General features: G+C 45.4%; 1 protein-coding gene across 2 annotated transcripts in view; it reads right to left on the bottom strand.

The window, feature by feature from the left end:
• U2AF2 (U2 small nuclear RNA auxiliary factor 2) overlaps positions 1-21,492 on the bottom strand; it is a 180,027-nt gene that overhangs the window by 139,264 nt on the left and 19,271 nt on the right. For both annotated transcript variants that reach the window (XM_069743087.1, XM_069743088.1), the window contains exon 2: positions 16,563-16,698. In XM_069743087.1, the coding sequence (XP_069599188.1) occupies positions 16,563-16,698 (136 nt within the window). The remainder of the gene's footprint in view (positions 1-16,562; positions 16,699-21,492) is intronic.

The raw sequence follows: 21,492 nt of genomic DNA, 5'->3' as shown, positions 1-21,492 counted from the left end.
TTTGGCCACAACTACATATCAAGATCTCGCTGTTCTGGGTCCCATCTAGGTCTCTTTACGGCCCGGACCTGGACTGGAATGGTGCTGTTGTGACATGGTAGCTAATGAGGCTTGTACTTCCTCCCGGATTAAACTCATCTCAGACAAAAGTGTTGGTTGTTCTTCTCTTACAACCTTAGAAATACATGAGCTGCAGAGTGATTTTTTTTATACACCTCTGGAAGCTTTAAGTGACATATGGAGCAACGGTTACTCTTTGCCAAGGCCTTGCCTGGCTTTTTAGATGTTGGGAGGGGTGTCTGTGGAATATCCTTATCCTAATACAAGAATAGGTATAATAGGGCTGGGATTAGTGTCTAAATGTGTGTGCAAGAGCCTCTGCGCTATGCCCACTTATCCCGGCATCCTCACTCCTGAATTCCATATCCTCTTTCGTCTCCGGCATTTAGACACCTGTTCCAACACACATGCACTGTGCCAACCAGGGATGCTGAACGATAGACCGCAGGACCTGTTCACATGTGGACCCTCGGAAGCCTGAGCGCAAACCTAATGAAGTCTGCCCTTACTATGTCTGCATACCACACTGTGGAATGCCGGACAGGATACGCCGCCGACGTCACCGGAAGCGATGTTCGGTTATTTGTATAATTAATTCCGCGTTCCACTATGTGGAATTCAAGCTGGGCCCCGCTGACATCACCGGAAATGACGCTCGGTCCCGGGAGTCGCTGCTGACCGCTAACTCCTCCGTGTTCCTGTATGGAACACAGAGTTCTGGGCGCCTCTTCTCCTGCCTGGCGCCAGAGCCAAGAGCCCCCCACCGGGAGGAAGCAGCTCTACCCAGGAGCCCGTCCGCTCGACTGGTCTCTGGGGCAGAGGGACTCCCCAGCGGGAAGTTTCTGCCCTGGGCCACTTGACAGGGGGAAGAATATTGGACCAGCCACACGATTCCCCTGAGCCCTCCGATCTCCGGTAAGCCTTCGCACGCTGCGCAACTCTCGTGTGTCCCTCCATGCAGGGACAGGAAAAACACTGAAGGAAAGGGGGCGGAGTGGGACCCATTAACCTCTCGTGTGTTTTTCCGGTCCCTGCAAGGAGGAGGACGACGTCCTCCAGGGTGCTGTCAGGGGGACGTCCTGGAAAATGGGGGTTTCTTACCCTATGAGAGAAACAAAAAATGCAGCAATATACAAATGCAGATCAAAAAAATTACAGCACCCGCACCATTATTCAGCACAGAGCAAAATTGTTAACATCTGATAACAGGAGATAAATTTGTTAAAGCAACATTTAACCCCTTCATGACCCAGCCTATTTTGACCTTAATGACCTGGCCATTTTTTGCAATTCGGACCAGTGTCCAATCATGAGGTAATAACTCAGGAACGCTTCAACGAATCATAGCGGATCTGAGATTGTTTTTTCATGACATATTGGGCTTCATGTTAGTAGAAAATTTAGGTTAATAATTTTTGTGTTTGTTTAAAGAAGAAAAAAAAAATGGAAATTTGGCAAAAATTTTGATAATTTTGCAATTTTCAAATTTTGAGGCTTTATTCTGTTTGTTAAACCAGAGAGTTGTGACACAAAATAGTTAACAAATAACATTACCCCCATGTTAGCACAATTTTGGAACCAACATTTTTTTTTTTTTTTGGCTAGGAAGTTAAGGGTTAAAATTTGACCAACGATTTATCATTTTTACAATGAAATTTACAAAACCTTTTTTTTTTTTTTAGGGACCACCTCACATTTGATGTCAGTTTGAGGGATATATATGGCTAAAAATACCCAACAGTGACACCATTCCAAAAACTGCATCCCTCAAGGTGCTCAAAACCACATTCAAGAAGTTTATTAACCCTTCAGGTGCTTCACAGCAGCAGAAGCAACATGGAAGGAAAAAATGAACATTTAACTTTTTAGTTACAAAAATGATCTTTTAGCAACAATTTTCTTTATTTTCCCAAGGGTAAAAAGAGAAAGTGGACACCGAAAGTTATTGTACAAATTGTTTTGAGTATGCAGATACCCTATATGTGGGGGGAAACCACTGTTTGGGCGCACGACAGGGCTCGGAAGGGAAGGAGCGCCATTTGACTTTTTGAGTGAAAAATTGGCTCCAATCTTTAGTGGACACCATGTTTGGAGAGCCACTGTGTGCCTAAATATTGGAGCTCCCCCACAAGTGACCCCATTTTTGGAAACTAGACCCTAGATCGATGCATAATGAGCACTTTAAACCCCCAGGCGCTTCACAAATTGATCCGAAAAAATGAAAAAGTAATATATATTTTTTTCACAAAAGTATTTTAGCCTCAATTTTTTCATTTTCACATAGGCAACAGGATAAAATGGATCCTAAAATTTGTTGGACAATTTCTCCTGAGTACACGGAAACCTCACATGTGGGGGTAAACCACTGTTTGGGCACATGGCAAGGCTCGGAAGGGAAGGAGCATCACTTGACTTTTGAATGAAAAATTAGCTCCAATCGTTAGCGGACACCATGTCGAATTTGGAGAGCCCCTGTGTGCCTAAACATTGGAGCTCCCCCACAAGTGACCCCATTTTGGAAACTAGACCTCCCAAGGAACTAATCTAGATGTGTGGTGAGAACTTTGAACCCCCAAGTGTTTCACTACAGTTTATAACGCAGAGCCGTGAAAATAAAATTAAAAAAAATTTCCTACGAAAATAAGTTTTCAGCCCCCATTTTTTTATTTTTCCAAGGGTAACAGGAGAAATTAGACCCCAAAGTTGTTTTGCAATTTTTCCTGAGTATGCTTGTGCCCCATATGTTAGGGGTAAACCACTGTTTGGGTGCACGTCGGGGCTCGGAAGGGAGGGAGCACCATTTGACTTTTTGAACGCAAGATTGGCTGGAATCAATGGTGGCACCATGACGCGTTTGGAGACCCCTGATGTGCCTAAACAGTGGAAACCCCTCAATTCCAACTCAAACACTAACCCCAACTCTAGCCATAACCCTAATCACAACCCTAACCCCAACACACCCCTAACCCTAATCCCAACCACAAGCATAACCCCAACACACCTCTAACCCCATTTCCAACCCAAACCCTAATTCAAACCCAAAGGCTATGTGCCCACGATGTGGATTCGTGTAAGGATTTTTCTGCAGGTTTTGAAAAATCCGCAGGTAAAACGCACTGCGGAAAATACAATGCAGCGTTTCCACGTGGTATTTTCTGCACCATGGGTAAAGCGGATTTGGTTTTCCATAGGTTTACATGGTACTGTAAACGTAAAGGAAAACTACTACGAATCTGCTGCAGCCAATCCACTGTGGATCCGCAGTCAAATCCGCACCGTGTGCACATAGCCGAATTCTAACCCTAACCCCAGTTCTAACCCTAAAACATTGCATAGCACTCGGACCAGTATTCATCTAAGGGGCTGCTCCCATCACCGTTTTTGCTTGGCCGTTTTCAGCATCCAAGTGAAATCGCAGCATGCTGCGATTTGCACTGACACTCGGCCGAGTCTCGGCTCACTTGCACCCAGACAGTGCACATCACTCCGATATCATCTGAGTGACATACGCCGACAATTGAGGAGATTGAGAAATTCATTTTTCCGCCTCCTCTGCAGCTGTGCTCCGATCTGCTCTGTGCGAGAGGCTCAGAGCACAGACGCATGACACTCGGCTCCTGTTCACAGCAGAGCAGGAGCCGAGGATCATTAGCATATCGCATCTGATGCTCTCGCATCGGATGCCATATGCAAGTGTGACCCCGGCCTAACAGGTAGTATCATCCTCCAGCGTACCATACCAAAAACATCTCTAAACATTTAAGACCAGTATATGTGCATCCAGATCTGCTCTTCTTTGCAGGGCTACTCCAAAATTCACCATTTTGAGATGTGCTCTTCATACCGGCTTGCTAAACCTGGAGCTAATGCACCAAGCTGGCAGATAGTTGTGAGCCACAATTCCTGGGGCCGCGAGCCACATGCTCTAAGCCATAATGTTCTCCTGATCATAATCTCCAGCACATGCAAATGAAGGACAGAAAGCCGAGCCTTAGGCCTCAGACAGAGCGAGCCAGCTGTTCTATCTGGCTGTCTGTGGGATTTTAATAGAAGACCCATTTGGTACGGATACAAGGGTCTTTGATACCAGGCAAGACACTGGAGTGTCTACTACAGGGGTTTCGGACCAGTCTTCCTTCAGCTCAGTCACAAAAGGATATTTGGTTTTAAGAGGCTTTTGACCTGTCTTCACAGGTCATTTATCCGGTCTTTCCTGTGCCGAGTTATTATTGCCATAAACTCAGGGTGAACGGTAAATGTCTTATGAGGTTGTTTTGTCCTCTTAAAAGACACGGCTTGGTCCATATTTAGTGTGTGAATCCATGGTCCTTCGGAAGTCTGGGCAGTCCAGATCCAAGGAATCGTCCGATTCATGCTCACAGTCGCTTTTCACTACTTGGCCTGGAGAGGAAGAGTGAGAAGCAGAGGTCGTGGACGAGAAGGCAGGTGATTGTTCTGGAGACATGTTCCGTTTCAGTTTCCTTAAGCGCCTGTAGGCTTCTAGCCTACAGGCACCTTTCTTTCGGCCCCTCCTAACCGACAACCCCCTTATGAGGGAGGATCCATGTCACGATATGGTATGAAATATCATAAGTTTAGTTGCTCTTCAGCTCATGAGGTGGGCTAAACCCCCCCTTCACTAGCTGACTACTTGTTTCTCTCTGGGCTACAGACTGTATGCTAGAAGGGGGTTTTATTGCCCTGGGGTCGTAAATTCCAGGCTCAGAGGAAAGTCCCTCACCCCTCCCACCTTCACCAGCTAGAACTGGAAAAATGGTTCCAAAATTCATGAAAGATTCTTTGTTTGGTTTTTGTACGATATTATGCACCATGTTTACGTTAAGAACACGAAAATATATATTCGTATTCCCACTCTGTGTATGTACCCATCCCTTGAAACTCGGGCTTCTAACTCCATCTGGTAAAGAAGTAGGGTTTTCTCTGTAAATATGTATCCCAGATAGGACATATTTGATCTCATTAGAATGCTCACGTTAATCCGAGATGAATGATAGGTTTGGTCTGACTGACATGTTTTGTAGTGAAGTTATAGAAATTAGAGAGAATAGTTTAAAGTTTAAGCAGAATGTAGAGAGAGGAGGGTCTGGATAAGCCAGCCCTTCTGTGATGTCAAAGCCTTAAGGTATTAAGTTGTGGCACACATCCCCAGCTCGCTCCTTGCTGCTTGATTTCTTGTCTTGTCCTTGAAGAGCCCTGCTCACGTCCAAATGAGCTGGGACGTATGGGAAAAACTCCACTAGCCTGGTTGCCTGTCATGCTTTGAACATGTAAGTGTTGCCTTTTTCTCATTTATTCCCTTTATGTTATAATTACCCTTGTACATATTTGCAATTGTCTCATTTGTAACATCTTTATAAAATATTTTTGATAAAGCACTGCCTAATTTTTCAATGGGATATACTATTATATGTTAGTTCACTCTCCTGTTCTAAACCGTACCCTAAGTCTCTTGAAGAGAATTACGCTACTGTGTTGGGTTAGCTTCGGACCAGTTTAATCGAAGCTGGTGGCAGCGAGAAGTGTGCAGACTTTTGGGTTATGTTGTAGCGGCTGCGGCGTTAATAATTATTGTTCCTGCCTGAGTGGTAGTTATCGCGTCGCTGCAGCGTGCCCAATAGCCAGTACATAGCAGGCAGCCTTTCTGGCGACTAATTACCCAGGGTGCAGTACCTAATCTGACCTGAGAGTAAGGGGGGCGCCAGAGAGCTGCAAGTGTTAAGTGGAACTGTAAGCGGGATATACATAAATCCCTGCAGTTCGTGGTATATAGAAAAGCAGTGGGATACCTAGAATAAGCCCCTGCTGTAAACTAAGAGGTCAATACCCTTGTGTGTGGTTTTTCATCACATTGTTAGCAGTGGAGGGACAACTAAGATAAGCCCCCCTGCACATGTGATAGTTGTCTGTTGGCATAAAGTCACCCCAACCCGTGATGTAGGGGTGACGGTCACGGTGTGAATCCTGACCCATTGGTGACAGCGGTCAGGGGAATCGTGACAATCCGTCAATATCAGACCTGCGCACACTCCGATCCACTGGAATTGGTGATGACGGAAGGCTCCTGGGTGCTTTTCGAGTCACAGGCATAGCAGAGCAGCGAAGTCTGACCCAACCTGCAGACTGTGAGCCCTCGCGGGCAGGGTCCTCCCTCCTTATGTACTCGTGTGCCTTGTTATCTGCTCATGTTTAATGTATTTGTCTATATTTGCCCCATATTCACATGTAAAGCGCCATGGAATAAATGGCGCTATAAAAATGTATAATAATAATAATAAACTGCCATAGTCTAGTAGCCTCTTTGGACCCTTTGGGCTGAGACATTGTACCCCTGCATTTGGCCCTTTTAGGAAAAAGTATTCCTGTGTGAAAAGGAAACTGCAGGGGGGAGGGGGTATAGCGTAGCGCTCCCTTACCCAGGTAATGTGCCCCGGATCCTGCTGATTGGCACTTCAGATGCTGATGTCCCCTGTGGAGGGTTGGAGGAGGGGAAGATGGCGCCGAGATCTGGAAAGGCGCTTCTCATCCTGTGCAAGAAGCGCCAGAAACGTGGGCGGAGGCGCCGGTACGCGTCATAGTGGGGGCAGAGCTACGGGATGCAGCCTAGTAGAGAACCGAAGCTGGGGACTAAATTTATCGGTGCCAACCAACGTCTGTACCAGAAGGAGCAAGGAGCGCTGCCGCGACAATGAGAAGCCCCCCTCTATCCAGCGTCGTCCCAGAGCCCTCCAGCCCCAGCACTTACCCGGAGAAGATGCCGGATGGCATATAAATCAACGATATGAGGCAGGTTTGTGTTGCTTCTGCTGCCGCTGCTGGTTTTGGACGGTGCAGGGTTTAAGGGATCATCCTCAATCAACACTCCCTTTAATAGGGAGGTGGAGAGGGAACGTCCGCCTCCTTTTACCATCCGCTTTAACAGTGGTTGTGCAGTGGGGGCTGCTCGGACGCCCCAGAGGGGCCTCTGTATATCCAAGGAGTTCCAGCCCCAGGGTGGACAGGGCTAGAAGTCCAGCATTAGGCCTGGCTGTGGAAGAGGATAGGTGGAAGCGACACTCCATGTGCTAGTCCGTAAGGTGCGGGGAGATCAGTGCCCTTTAAGGGACCCATTGCCCCTTAAGGAAGATCAGCTCAAGCGTGGAATCCCACGTCGCCGGTGAGGCGACACTCTCCATGCTCGCCTTTTGATGGTTCGGGGAGATCGAAACCCTGAAAGGCTCCATCGTCCCATTCGTCTGTAGTAAAAATAAAAATTAATAATTTGAAAAATAAGCCGGATTACTTACCGGTAATGCCCTTTTAATGAGCCACGACAGCACCCACTATGAGAGACTTTCAGAGAACCTTCACCTGGGTGGGATTACCATACTAAGGACCGCTCTCCCGAATGCCAAGTCAGATGTAGAAGACAGATCAAGTCTATAATGTCTATAGAAAGTAGAAGGCGACGACCAGGATGCGGCCTTACATATGAGTTCGATGGAGATGTCTTTATTCTCCGCCCATGAGGATGACAGCCCGAGCTGAATGTGCTTTCACTCCCTCTGGAGGATCTTTGCCTTTTGACGAGTATGCAAGATGGATAGCCTCCCTGATCCAACGGGACAAGGTAGCTTTCGTGACACCATAGCCTTTTCGGTGACCCTGAAAAGATACAAACAGAGCCCTACTCTGTCTGCAGGACTGGGTTCTCTCTATGTAGCTTAGGACTGCTCTTTTTACATCCAACATATGTAGCCTCTCTTCCTCTGGCTTTAGTGGATTTTCAAAAAAGGTAGGAAAATTTCCTGAGATCTATGATATTTTGTCGCTACTTTAGGGAGATATGATGGATCTGGTTTGAGAACCACCCTGTCCTGATATGTCATTAGAAATGGAGGGTCTATGGAGAGGGCTTGTATGTCTCCTACTCGTCTGGCTGACGTTAAGGCTATCAGTAAAGCTACCTTGTATGTAACATTTTTTAGAGGGATGGAATCTAAAGGCTCAAAGGGAGGACCCGTTAAGGCGTCTAGAACAAGATTCAAATCCCAAGGTGGTAGACGTGGGACATGAACTGGAGTAGATCGTTCACATGCTCTAATAAATCTAGCTATCCATCTATCACCCGCTATGTTAGCACTGTAGAGGGCTCCTAAAGCAGACACTTGAACTCTTAAGGTATTAAATTATAGACCGAGCTCATGACCCTTTTGTAGGAACTCTAGGATAGCTTTAATAGGAATCTTACTAGAGAAGGGCTTTGTATAGAAGGTAAGGAATTTTTTCCATACTCTGCTATATATTAGGGTTGTAGACCTCTTTCTACTTAGCAGCAGCTTGTTAATAAGTTGTTGAGAAAATCCCCTTCGGGTTAGTATCTGCCTTTCAAGTTCCACGCGAAGATTTTTGACTTGCTGGTGATAGAATGGACCCTGAGATAGTAGGTCTGGGGTCATTGGCAGAATCCAGGGATCGCAAACTGACATCGCTCGAAGACATGAGAACCAGGGCCTCTTTGGCCAAAATGGTGCTATCAATATCACCCTCGCTTTCTCTTCCCTTATCTTTTTGATGACCAAAGGAATCAGCATCATTGGTGGGAACGCATAAGCCAGATCGTACTCCCACGGATGTTAGAGTGAGTCTATCATGTCTGGATGATCTGTTGGATTTAAGGAGGCAAACATTGGTACCTGTCTGTTGTTTTTGGTTGCAAATAAGTCTATTTGCGGCAGGCCCCATATGTCCACTATGTTCTTGAATATCCGAGGATTGAGAGTCCACTCTCCTTGACGGAGTGTGTGGCGACTTAGGAAGTCGGCTTTTACATTTTCTACTCCTCTGATGTGGAGAGCTGTTAGTGATAAGAAATAGTTTTCTGCCAAGTTAAAGATGTTTGCCGCTGAACACAGACTTCCTGATCGCGTTCCTCCTTGATGATTTAAATACGCGACAACCGTCGTATTGTCCGACAGGACTCTGATATGAGATCCTCGGAGCTGGGGAAGAAACAAATTCAACGCATAATAAACGGCTCTTAATTCTTTCCAATTAGAGGACTGCTGTATTTCATTAGAATTCCAGCGGCCTTGAGCTATATCTTGATTCAGATGGGCCCCCCAACCTTCTGGACCTGCGTCAGTAGTGACTAATTTTGAGGGTTTTATTGACCATGAGACTCCCCTGGACAAATGTGTTCTATCTAGCCACCAAAGGAGAGAACTAAGTACGTCATTAGACAGGGTCATCTTTGGATTTAAATGATCATGGCAATACGACTGAACCTGCAGAACTTGATGTTGTAAGGTTCTAGTATGGTATTGGGCCCATTGAACCGCAGGAATACAGGAGGACAGAGAAACCAAGAGAGACATAGCGTCTCTGAGGGACATCCGATGGTTAGACCTCGCCATAGCCACCTTAGAAATTATAATCGATTTTTTGTCTTCTGGCAAGAGACATCTTTGACTTAGAGTCCAAGATTAGACCTAGGAAGGACTGAAGAGTCTCTGGCTGTAGTCTGGACTTTTTGAAGTTCACAATCCAACCTAAATCCTGTAATGATGAAATGGCATTAGTCAGACGTTCTTTAAATTGTGAAGCTGAGTTACCAATTATCAGGAAGTCATCTAGATAAGGGACAATTAACGTATCTGGATGACGCAGATAAGCCATCACCTCAAGCATAAAGGTACCTTCACACAACGATATGGTTAACGATATCGTTGCTATTTGTGACGTAGCAACGATATCGTTAATGAAATCGTTCTGTGTGACAGCGACCAACGATCAGGCCCCTGCTGGGAGATCGTTGGTCGCTGAATAAAGTCCAGAACTTTATTTCGTCGCTGGACTCCCTGGAGACATCGCTGGATCGGCGTGTGTGACACCGATCCAGCGATGTCTTCACTGGTAACCAGGGTAAACATCGGGTAACTAAGCGCAGGGCCGCGCTTAGTAACCCGATGTTTACCCTGGATACCATGCTAAAAGTTTAAAAAAACAAACACTACATACTTACCTAACGCTGTCTGTCCTCCAGCGCTGTGCTCTGCACTCCTCCTGTAGTGTCTGTGAGCCGGAAAGCAGAGCGGTGACGTCACCGCTCTGCTTTCCGGCTCACAGACAGTACAGGAGGAGAGCAGAGAAGCAGAGCGCAGCGCTGGAGGACAGACAGCGGTAGGTAAGTATGTAGTGTTTGTTTTTTTTAACTTTTAGCATGGTATCCAGGGTAAACATCGGGTTACTAAGCGCGGCCCTGCGCTTAGTTACCCGATGTTTACCCTGGTTACCGGCATCGTTGGTCGCTGGAGAGCGGTCTGTGTGACAGCTCTCCAGCGACCAAACAGCGACGCTGCAGCGATCCGGATCGTTGTCGGTATCGCTGCAGCGTCGCTTAATGTGAAGGGGCCTTAACTTTTGTGAAAATCCGAGGAGCCATGGAGAGGCCGAACGGCATGGCTGTGAACTGGAAGTGGCGGATTCGGCCCTGTAGCTGTACTGCTACTCTGAGATACTGTTGGTGTTCTGCACAGATGGGAATATGGTAGTACGCATCTTTCAAATCTAGACCCGCCATAAAGCACCTAGGGAACAAAAGTTTAATAGTTGATCTTATCGATTCCATTTTAAAGGTATGATCACGGAGATAGGAGTTTAATCTTTTTAGATTTATTATAGTACGGAAAGTACCATTTGGTTTCTGAATCAGAAACAAAGAAGAATAGAATCCTTTTCTCTCCTGATTTTTTGGTACCTCTATGAGAACATTCTTAGCCAAAAGGCTCAGAATTTCTATTTGAAGCGCTTTACGTTGTTCCGGCGCTTTTAATGATGTAACTACAAAAGTATTTGATGGTAATTTGGAGAACTCTAATTTTAGTCCCCTTTTGATTATGTTAAGGATCCATGGGTTTGAAGATATTTGCTCCCACTGTTGATGGAAATATTTCAGTCTTCCCCCCCACTGGGATACTACTGATGGTATCTACCTTGTCTAGAGGTCTCGGGGTTACTGAATAAGGCACCTTTCGGTTTTGCTTCCTTCGGATCCCAACGGTCTCTCTGCTGTTCATACGGCCTCCTTCTGTTGAACGGCCGTCTCCTAAACGCTCTCCTATAAGAAGGAAGAAACTGTTTAGGGAATCCCTTCCTTCTTTCTCCTGCTTTATTAAGGAGTTCGTCAAGAACCTTTCCAAACAGAAACTGACCCTGTCATGGGATTGTACATAATCTGGACTTAGATTGTGTATCGCCCTTCCATCCCTTCAACCAGAGGGCTCGACGAGCTGCATTGACAAGTCCTGCAGACCTTGCTGCCAATCTTAGAGAATCTGCTGAAGCGTCAGCCAAAAATGCCGCCGCACTTTTAATGAAAGGAACTGCTTGCAAGATTTTGTCCCTTGCGACTTTCCCTTTTATCTGCTGTTCAAGCTGGTCTACCCATACCAGTAATGACCTTGCAGTGCACGTGCCAGATATGGCAGGCTTAAAGGCTCCTGTGTTTGTCTCCCAGGATCTTTTCAGGAGTGCTTCAGTCTTACGATCCAAGGGATCTAGTAAGATCCCTGCATCCTCCACCGGAAGAGATGACAGTTTGGAGGTGGATGCCACTGCTGCATCCACTTTGGGAACCTTGGACCATACTGTTAGTTCCTCGTCACTGAAGGGGTAACGTCTCTGAAGAGGATGGGAGAAACCCTTTCCCTTGTTTATCCCACTCTTTTTTTACAAGGTCCTTGACGGCAGAAACAACTGGAAAAACTCGCCTTTTTTTATGACCCAGACCTGAAAACATGATATCCTGCGCAGATTTTACAGCTCTCGTATCTGGACACCCCATAGTGTTCCTGGCGGATCTTACAAGGTTATCTATGCTTTCTACAGGAAAACATGCTCCGCCTTCATCTTCAGACGAGCTGGGAGATGATCCTGAAGTATTGGAAGATCGGATGAGGCCCTCTTCGGACTCCGTACTAGAGGCAGGGAAGAGACGCTTAGTTCCATGTTTCTCTAAGGATTTTGATCCGAGAGACTGGATCTCCTGTCGTATCACGGCCCTAATATTCGTGGTTGTTACAGCCTCCTTGTCCTGCAAAGTCTGCTTTATACAGTCCTGACATAACCTCTTAGGGTACGTGTCAGGCAGGGGTTGCAAACAGAGCACATTGTTTGTGCTTAGTTTTATTGGATTTTTTAGCCTAAGGGGAGAGCAGAGAAGGAAGGGATCAGCTTATAGGTAGAGGACTATGAAACACTCACCCAGTGAAGCTAACGCCATACCGGTCTTGGAGGTGGAGATTGTGTGGGGAATAAGTAGATCTGAATCTCTACTTCTTGTCTTGCTTCTGTGAGTATCAGCTCCTGCCATGGAGCGATCACTCTTCTTTGCCGATTTTGCACTGCTCACGTCAGCGCTCTCATCCACCGCTGGTGAAAGCTCGTTATGTGCCGGGGACAGCATAGTGAGCGATTAGCGCTGTGCCCCGGCCTGTATTTGAAAAGTGCGGTCATCAGAACGCTGCCTGCCGCGAACCGGAAGTGTACCCATCCACTTCCGGTTCAGTGAATCAGCGCGGACTTACCAGCCCAATGCTGCCGCCGCCGCTGCTCCTATGTGACACTCGTGCAGCAGCGCCGCTGGAGAGCGGCCGATCCTCCACACTTGCCTCCTCCATAGGCCGGACTTCAGTCGCCCGGAACCTGCCGGATGGTGCCCAGACGAGGGGGAAGGATGCATGCAGTGCCTCCCCCGACGCTGCCGCTGACACCGCAGCTCCTGCTGTTCCCTCGGATACCACACAGGCGGGTGCATGGGTCAGGTAACATGGAGGTGCTCCAACCACCTCCCTCCATGTAGGTTACAAGATTTCCGATAGGAACAGGAAACCAACTGAGGAGGAGAGGGGGGGCGCCCTTTTTGTCTCTGTAGGTTTCCTGTTCCTATGGGCTCATAGTGGGTGCTGTCGTGGCGAAGGGTAAAAAAGTGTTTTGGGTCTGAATAGCAGACCCGTCCGAGCGCCTTTCTACGGACACCAAGCAAGAACTAGCTCTCAAACAGCATGAGGGTGTATACTTCAGAGGAGGAGCTAACTCTTTTTGTATTAACTTAGTGGCAACAGCATACACCCATGGTCCTGTGTCCCCCAATGAGGCGAAAGAGAAAAATGCAATTCCCCTTTGTTTTTTTAGGGTTTGTTCACTATGCGGTAATAAATTGTAAACATCATAGCCAAGGTCAAGGCGAGTAAACGAGTAGTTGAAGGTAGACATAAGACCATGAAGGTCAACCTATAGCCCAACATGTTAACACATGCAAAATTTGGGTTTATGATAACTTTTTCAAAGTCAATGACTGATTATGTTTTCTTATTTTTTGGATGAATCAAGTCTCCACTCGCTCATTGTACTCAGTGTTAACTTTTACACCACCACACTTATGAATGGTGACAGAAAAATCTGTCTTTACTGCCCATAACCAAACACAAAACAGCTTTCATCAATTCTTGCTCAACAGTGCTGAATACAATCAGCTGCTCGGTCTGAAAAGAGCTTTGGCAGTAATTGTTCTTGCAGTTGATGGGAACCACTCAGTTGGGCTAGGATTGTGAAGTCGGAGTTGGCATAAAATGGACAAAATCAAAATATAATAAATCTGGCACAGTATGCACATACTACATGTAGCGGGATGTGCTGAATAATTTTTCATAATTTGGTTAAGTTATTAAATATCCTATAAATGTCTGTTCATTACTATGGATTTAAGCTTTTAGTTGAGTTGAATCTATTCTACACTTCTGTACATGCTCAGAAGTAAAGCTTCTCCTCCTCCAGCAGAGGAAAAAGGAATGGATAAGGAATGCCTGTGGCCCTGAACTCATCTCATGAATTGCTAGTGTGAACAGGAAAACAGGATTAAAGGTACCGTCACACAAGACGATATCGCTAGCGATCCGTGACGTTGCAGCGTCCTTGCTAGCGATATCGTCCAGTGTGACAGGCAGCAGCGATCAGGCCCCTGCTATGCTGTCGCTGGTCGGGGAAGAAAGTCCAGAACTTTATTTGGTCGCTGGACTCCCCGCAGACATCGCTGAATCGGCGTGTGTGACACCGATTCAGCGATGTCTTCACTGGTAACCAGGGTAAACATCGGGTAACTAAGCGCAGGGCCGCGCTTAGTAACCCGATGTTTACCCTGGTTACCATCCAAAAAGTAAAAAAAAAAACAAACACCACATACTTACCTACCGCTGTCTGTCCCCGGCGCTGTGCTCTGCTCTCCTCCTGTACTGACTGAGCGTCGGTCAGCCGGAAAGCAGAGCGGTGACGTCACCGCTCTGCTCTCCGGCCGCTGTGCTCACAGTCAGTACAGGAGGAGTGCAGAGCACAGCGCTGGAGGACAGACAGCGGTAGGCAAGTATGTGGCGTTTGTTTTTTTTTACTTTTAGGATGGTAACCAGGGTAAACATCGGGTTACTAAGCGCGGCCCTGCGCTTAGTTACCGGCATCGTTGGTCGCTGGAGAGCGGTCTGTGTGACAGCTCTCCAGCGACCAAACAGCGACGCTGCAGCGATCCGGATCGTTGTCGGTATCGCTGCAGCGTCGCTAAGTGTGACGGTACCTTAAGGCTATGTGCACACGTTGCGGATTCTCTGCGGATCCGCAGCGTTTTTTGCAGTGCAGAAACGCTGAAGATCCGCAATTGATTTACAGTACAATGTAAATCAATGAAGAAAAAAAATGCTGTGCACACTTTGCGGAAAATCCGCTGCAGAAACGCTGCGGTTTAAAAGAAGTAGCATGTCACTACTTTTTAGTGAATCTGCAGTGTTTTTGTACCCATTCCATTATAGAAAATATCAGGGGTAAAAAACGCAGCAAATCCGCAAGAAAACCGCAGCAAAACCGCACAAAAACTTCACAAATCCGCAGGTGCGTTTTCTGCCAGGAGAGGCAGAATCCGCACCAGAAATTCCCAAGCTTAATCCGCAACGTGTGCACATAGCCTCAGGCAAGTACTGTATTTTTCAGACTAAAAGACGCACCTTTTCCCCAAAAAGTTTGGGAGGAAAATGAAGGGGAGTGCGTCTTTTAGTGCGAAAGCAGGCTTACAGTGGGGTGTGGCGATGCTGCGGCGGTGCGGGTGCGGCCTGAGCAGATTCCCTTCTTCAAGATGTCAGCGACAAATGTGGCGGCGCCTCTGCCCATGGTGAGCAGAGTGCATCACAGGTTTCCCTGCGGCCATCTTCCTGAAGCTGTGGGCCGCCAGAGGCTGTGCGTGCGCAGATTGAAATCTCGGCTTCAGGAAAATGGCCGCTGAAATCTCAATCCGCACATGTGTGGCCTCCGGCAGCCATGTTTCTGAATCCTCCAGCGGCCCACAGCTTTAGGAAGATGGCCGCAGGGAAAACGGTGATGCACTCTGCTCACTGTGGACACCGAGCTGCAGCGTCAGCACATTTCTGCCGCCGGCATCCTGAAGAGACCCTGCTCTGTGAATGGGGAGAGGCCATGCCCACTGACCAGGATTATGTACATAACTCATACATACCCTATTGTCCAAGTCAAACACAGTGTGCATTGGGGTGGGATTCATAAGTCTGCAGTTACAGCGATTGCAAACTTATTAAGAAAGGCAAGAAGGTGGATCCAGGCAAGAAGGTGGATCCAGGCAACTACCGTCCAAAAGTCTGACATCAGTAGTGTACAAAGTTTGAGTGCATTGTAAGAGATGACCTGCATAATTATACTGCAGAGAATAATTAAATAACAGACAACAAGCATGGATTCATGAAAGATAAGTTGTGTCTAACTAAGGATTCATGTTGGGGTTTCTATGAAGGAGGCAAGTGCAACTCTGAAATCTGAATATTGCAAATGAAGCTGATGTGATTTATCTCGACTTTACAAAGCTACATCCAGATGGGTAAGGAAAAGACAGAACAAAGCAGTCATAAATGGTACATACGCTAAATGCGATATATAGTTAGCTGTGGAGACCACAAGGATCCATGCTACGAGCAATTATTTTTAACCTCTTTATTAATGACCTAGTGGGTGAGATTGAGAGTAAAAAGTTCCAGTCTTTGCTGATGACATTAAACTATGTAGGCTACTAAACTCTGACCTTGACATTACAATATTGCAAAATGATCTGGTTAAGATGGCTGAATGGGCAAACATGAGATTTAATGGTGCTAGATGTAGAGTAATGCACCGAGGACAGAGTAATCCTATTGCTGCATATACATTAAATTGGAGTATACTTGTGACTACAGAACAGGAGAAGTATTAGGGGGGGGGGGGGGAAGGGTGTCTTGTTACAAGTAAGTGGGGCAGCAGTACTCAACCACAAATCATTACAATCAGTGTAACAGCACCAACCTGACAATGCCTGTAGTTTACTAATGACAGGTTCGCTTTTTAAGTTTCAATGTGAATAAAAAGGCATGACTTAAAATTAAAGAATGATTAATATTTGCATTCTTAAAATGTAGAACAACCTGCGTCTCCGTCTGTCTCTTGATCCACTGCGCTGTTCTCTAGCTCGTCTATCTCTGCTACGACTGCGCCGTTTTCGGTCTCGACTCCTAGAACGGCTATGACTACGCTTCCGATGGCGGTTCTCTTTGTCCCGTTCTTGGTTTGTCAGGAAAGAAAAATAAATATTGTGGTAAGCAATGTAACATTTCAGAATTAGATAACAGTAACAAAACTTACTCTGTAAAACCGCTATTTTTCATAACAAGTACAAGAGAAGATAAACTAATATATATGTCATTAGAGAAAAAAATCCCTTTCCAGACTTCTATTCTCCTCCACTTATTCAACTTGAATTCAGAGTAGACAGGTAAGGCCTCTTTCACACTTCCGTCGGTACGGGTCCGTCACTATGCGTCGGACCGACGGACGTTGTGAAAGTTTTGCACGACGTGGGCAGCGGATGCAGTTTTTCGACGCATCCGCTGCCCATTCTGCAGTCCGGGGAGGAGGGGGGCGGAGATTCGGCAGACAGGACGTACAAAAAAATGTTACATTTAACTTTTTTTGTGACGACGGTTCGCCAAAACACGATGTGTGGAAATCCATCGCTAATACAAGTTTATGGGCAAAAAAAACGCATTCTGCGAGCACATTTGCAGGATCAGTTTTTTGCCCAAAACGACGGATTGCAAAAAAAGTGTGAAAGAGGCGTAATAAGTACACTGAGGAATTAGATTACAGTTGCTGTCCATAGAATTACCTAAAATGTAGGTAGGGGCTGGGAGGGAGAGAGGTAAAGGCAAAAACATGGTAAAATGCCAAGATGAACTACCCATTACTAGACAAAGCATTTACAAGTTTCTCCTTAACACTGCCAGCAAATACACAACAATCAATTTAAAGGGATTATGTCAGCAGGCTTCTGCCATGTAATCTGACAGCAGCTTAAAGTAGGGACAAATACGCAGATTCCAGTAATGTATCACTTTGTTTACTGTGTGCTGTAGTTATGATAGTCAATTATCTCTACTGTGTAATACATCTTCAGTGCTTATTTAGGCTGCACACTCCAGCTGGCAGAACCTGTGGACTCAGGTCATGTGACACTAATGACATCACAGATCCTTCTGCATTTCAATGTTGCTGCTTACCGTGTATACTCGAGTATAAGCCGAGATTTTCAGCCCATTTTTTGGGGCTGAAAGTCCCCCTCTCGGCTTATACTCGAGTCATACCCGGGAGTCAGCAGGGGCTGTCTAGTTATACTTACCTACTGCTGGCGCGGTCCCTGCTTCTTCCAGCGCTTCAGTTTCTTCCTGTACTGAGTGGTCACATGGCACCGCTCATTACAGTAATGAATATGCGGCTCCACCTCCCATAGAGGAGGAGCCGCATATTCATTACTGTAATGATCGATAACGGACCGCTCAATACAGAAAGAAGATGCAACGGTGGAAGAAGCAGAGACTGCAGGCACCGCCCCAGGAGCAGGTAAGTATACGGGGAGGAGAGCGCTGCACGATATTTACCTGCTCCTCGCTCCGGTGCGGCTCTGTCTCCAGCGTCCTCTGGCAGTGTTGCTCAGGTCAGAGGGCGCGTTGACGTGGTCAGTGCGTGCCCTCTGCTGAGCGTCAGTGCTGGAGACGGAGCCGCACAAGGAGCAGGTAAATATTTGAAAGCGCCGGCGTCCTGAGCGAAGAGAAGCGAGTGATTTTTTTTCTTTTATTGCAGCAGCAGCATTCTATATGGCACAGCATTATATAAGGAGCATCTGTGGGGCCATAATGAACGGTATAGAGCATTTATTTTTATTTTTGAAATTCACCGGTAGCTGCTGCATTTCCTACCCTAGGCTTATACTCGAGTCAATAAGTTTTCCTAGTTTGTGGCAAAATTAGGGGGGGGGGGGGAGGTCGGCTTATACTCGGGTCGACTTATACTCAAGTATATACGGTATGTATGATTGGTCAATATCACAAAGGCAGAAGTACAAGCCCCAGTGAAAAAGATCTAATAGGGTCATTCCACATCAAGTGGACCAGTTTTAAAGATTGTCCCCACTCGACCTCCGATTTTGCTGAAAATTTATAAGGATGTACATGTATGTTTGAAAAGAGGTTCTGTAAATTTTTAGGGCCAGATCTCAAATACATTGGGTACTGTTGACCTTTCACTGGAGGTTCCACCAAGCCTGCGGCTTCAGCTAAGAGGATTTTTCAAACTTTGGCACATAGCCATTAGAGTTCTATACTGGGTATGATGCTGAAATTTGGCATACTAGCTCAACTTTTGCTACTAAACACGATAAAATTACCGGCTATGACAAAACAATATTTCAGCCGCAATTTTGTGTCAAAGTAGCTTGAAAAACGCGTTGCATAAAATTTATGCCAAACTTTGCCCATATATAACTCAAGACCAAAAACCAATAGTGACTGGTGCTTTGCCCTGTACACCAAACATCTACACGACTTTGCATTGCTGCAATATCACGGTCAAAGCATATGTATTTGTGGAAATATTCACACCCACATATGATGAAAAACTTTTTTAAAAAAAAAAAACGAACTTTACCTATTTTTAGGTCAAATTTCTCAAAAAGGGAACCCCTAAAACATTAATTCTGATATCATTAGAAAAAGCACATTTTTCTCTACAAGGATCATTGTTTTGTTTTTTTTGGAGTCTCTCAGTTTAAGAAATGAAAAATGCCACTGAACATGGTGTTATTTATTAATACGCAGTGAATGGTAACTGCACTATTCAAACCCTTGCGTTGGTCCATGGTGGTTATACCACAACCAATTCCCTAAGAATTGGTATTATAATCCTATTAAGAATCGTAATAATGCTGTCTTTCGAGAATTGGCAGCCCCATCGCCTAGGAGCCATGGCCGATAGCCGTGCAAGGCGAGCCTCGGGCGGTCTCTTTATCGCAGGTTCCGAAGCCTGAGGGTGGGTGTCTTTGCCTAGGATCCCAAGCCTAATATTGGGTATCTTTTGTTGGTTCCCAAGCCATAATGTTCAGTCTAAGTGGTCTGGAATTGTTGCTGAATTTGCAACATAATCGGTTCAGAGAAGCTGTATTGTCGGCCCATTGCTGTTGCAGCTGGTGCTGGAATTATTGCAATGATTGACTGCTCGGGAATCCAGCATGTATCATTTCTCACAGGCCAGTGAAAGAAGCTAGCTGGTCCATGAGGATGCATAAAATGTATTAATGCATCATGCTCGTCAACTGGAATTTCAGAAATATTTCCAATCCACCAGTTCCTATCGTAAATGCAGGCAATGTATTGCCCTGGCTGGAGGTTTGCAATTTGCACAAAAGGCATTTCTGATCGGACAGATCTATCTACATGGGCAATGAAAGATGATGGGTCATTTGACACCATTGAAATGCGAATCTTTTTGTCATCAATTGGCACAAACTGATTTTCTCTTGTTCCAGCAATTGTATGTCCATCTTTGAACCTTTCCTCTTGAACTACCCGTATTTCGTCAATTAAAAAAAAAAAAAAAAAAAAAAAAAAAAAACTTGATTCCATGCAGTTGCTCGTTGCAAAAGTTGAATAAATCCACCGGGGTCAGTATTTGGTTTTCAGTTGGGCGTTGAAGACTGGCACGAGCTGCCAACCTCTTTGCTGTCCCTCCAATCCCATCACAGGGCGACTTTCCATGACTGGTACCAAAAAAAAAAATTCCATTCAGCGCTGATATTGAAATCAGAATTGTGGTGGCACAAGTTGAGAAAATTTTTGACATTTTTGTACTGGGCTGCGGATCCATCGCTGAAGTAGTGGATATGACGAATCCCATAGATTAGAGTCTTGAGATACTTCACAATTACTGTTAACCCCTACAAGACCCAGCCTATTTTGACCTTAAAGACCTTGCCGTTTTTTGCAATTCTGACCAGTGTCCCTTTATGAGGTAATAACTCAGGAACGCTTCAACGGATCCTAGCGGTTCTGAGATTGTTTTTTCGTGACATATTGGGCTTCATGTTAGTGGTAAATTTAGGTCAATAAATTCTGCATTTATTTGTGATAAACACGGAAATTTGGCGAAAATTTTGAAAATTTCGCAATTTTCACATTTTGAATTTTTATTCTGTTAAACCAGAGAGATATGTGACACAAAATAGTTAATAAATAACATTTCCCACATGTTTACTTTACATCAGCACAATTTTGGAAACAAAATTTTTTTTTGTTAGGAAGTTATAAGGGTTGAAATTCGACCAGCGATTTGTCATTTTTACAACGAAATTTACAAAACCATTTTTTTTAGGGACCACCTCACATTTGAAGTCAGTTTGAGGGGTCTATATGGCTGAAAATACCCAAAAGTGACACCATTCTAAAAACTGCACCCCTCAAGGTACTCAAAACCACATTCAAGAAGTTTATTAACTCTTCAGGTGCTTCACAGCAGCAGAAGCAACATGGAAGGAAAAAATGAACATTTAACTTTTTAGTCACAAAAATTATCTTTTAGCAACAATTTTTTTATTTTCCCAATGGTAAAAGGAGAAACTGAACCACGAAAGTTGTTGTCCAATTTGTCCTGAGTACGCTGATACCTCATATGTGGGGGTAAACCACTGTTTTGGCGCACGGCAGGGCTTGGAAGGGAAGGAGCGCCATTTGACTTTTTGAATCAAAAATTGGCTCCACTCTTTAGCGGACACCATGTCACGTTTGGAGAGCCCCCGTGTGCCTAAAAATTGGAGCTCCCCCACAAGTGACCCCATTTTGGAAACTAGACGCCCCAAGGAACTTATCTAGATGCCTAGTGAGCACTTTAAACCCTCAGGTGCTTCACAAATTGATCTGTAAAAATTAAAAGTAATTTTTTTTCACAAAAAAATTCTTTTCGCCTCAATTTTTTCATTTTCACATGGGCAGTAGGATAAAATGGATCATAAAATTTGTTGGGCAATTTCTC

The sequence above is a fragment of the Ranitomeya imitator genome, chromosome 10, assembly GCF_032444005.1.
Source record: "Ranitomeya imitator isolate aRanImi1 chromosome 10, aRanImi1.pri, whole genome shotgun sequence".
Classification (NCBI taxonomy): Eukaryota; Metazoa; Chordata; class Amphibia; order Anura; family Dendrobatidae; genus Ranitomeya; species Ranitomeya imitator.
This window is presented reverse-complemented; position numbering and strand designations above follow the sequence as displayed.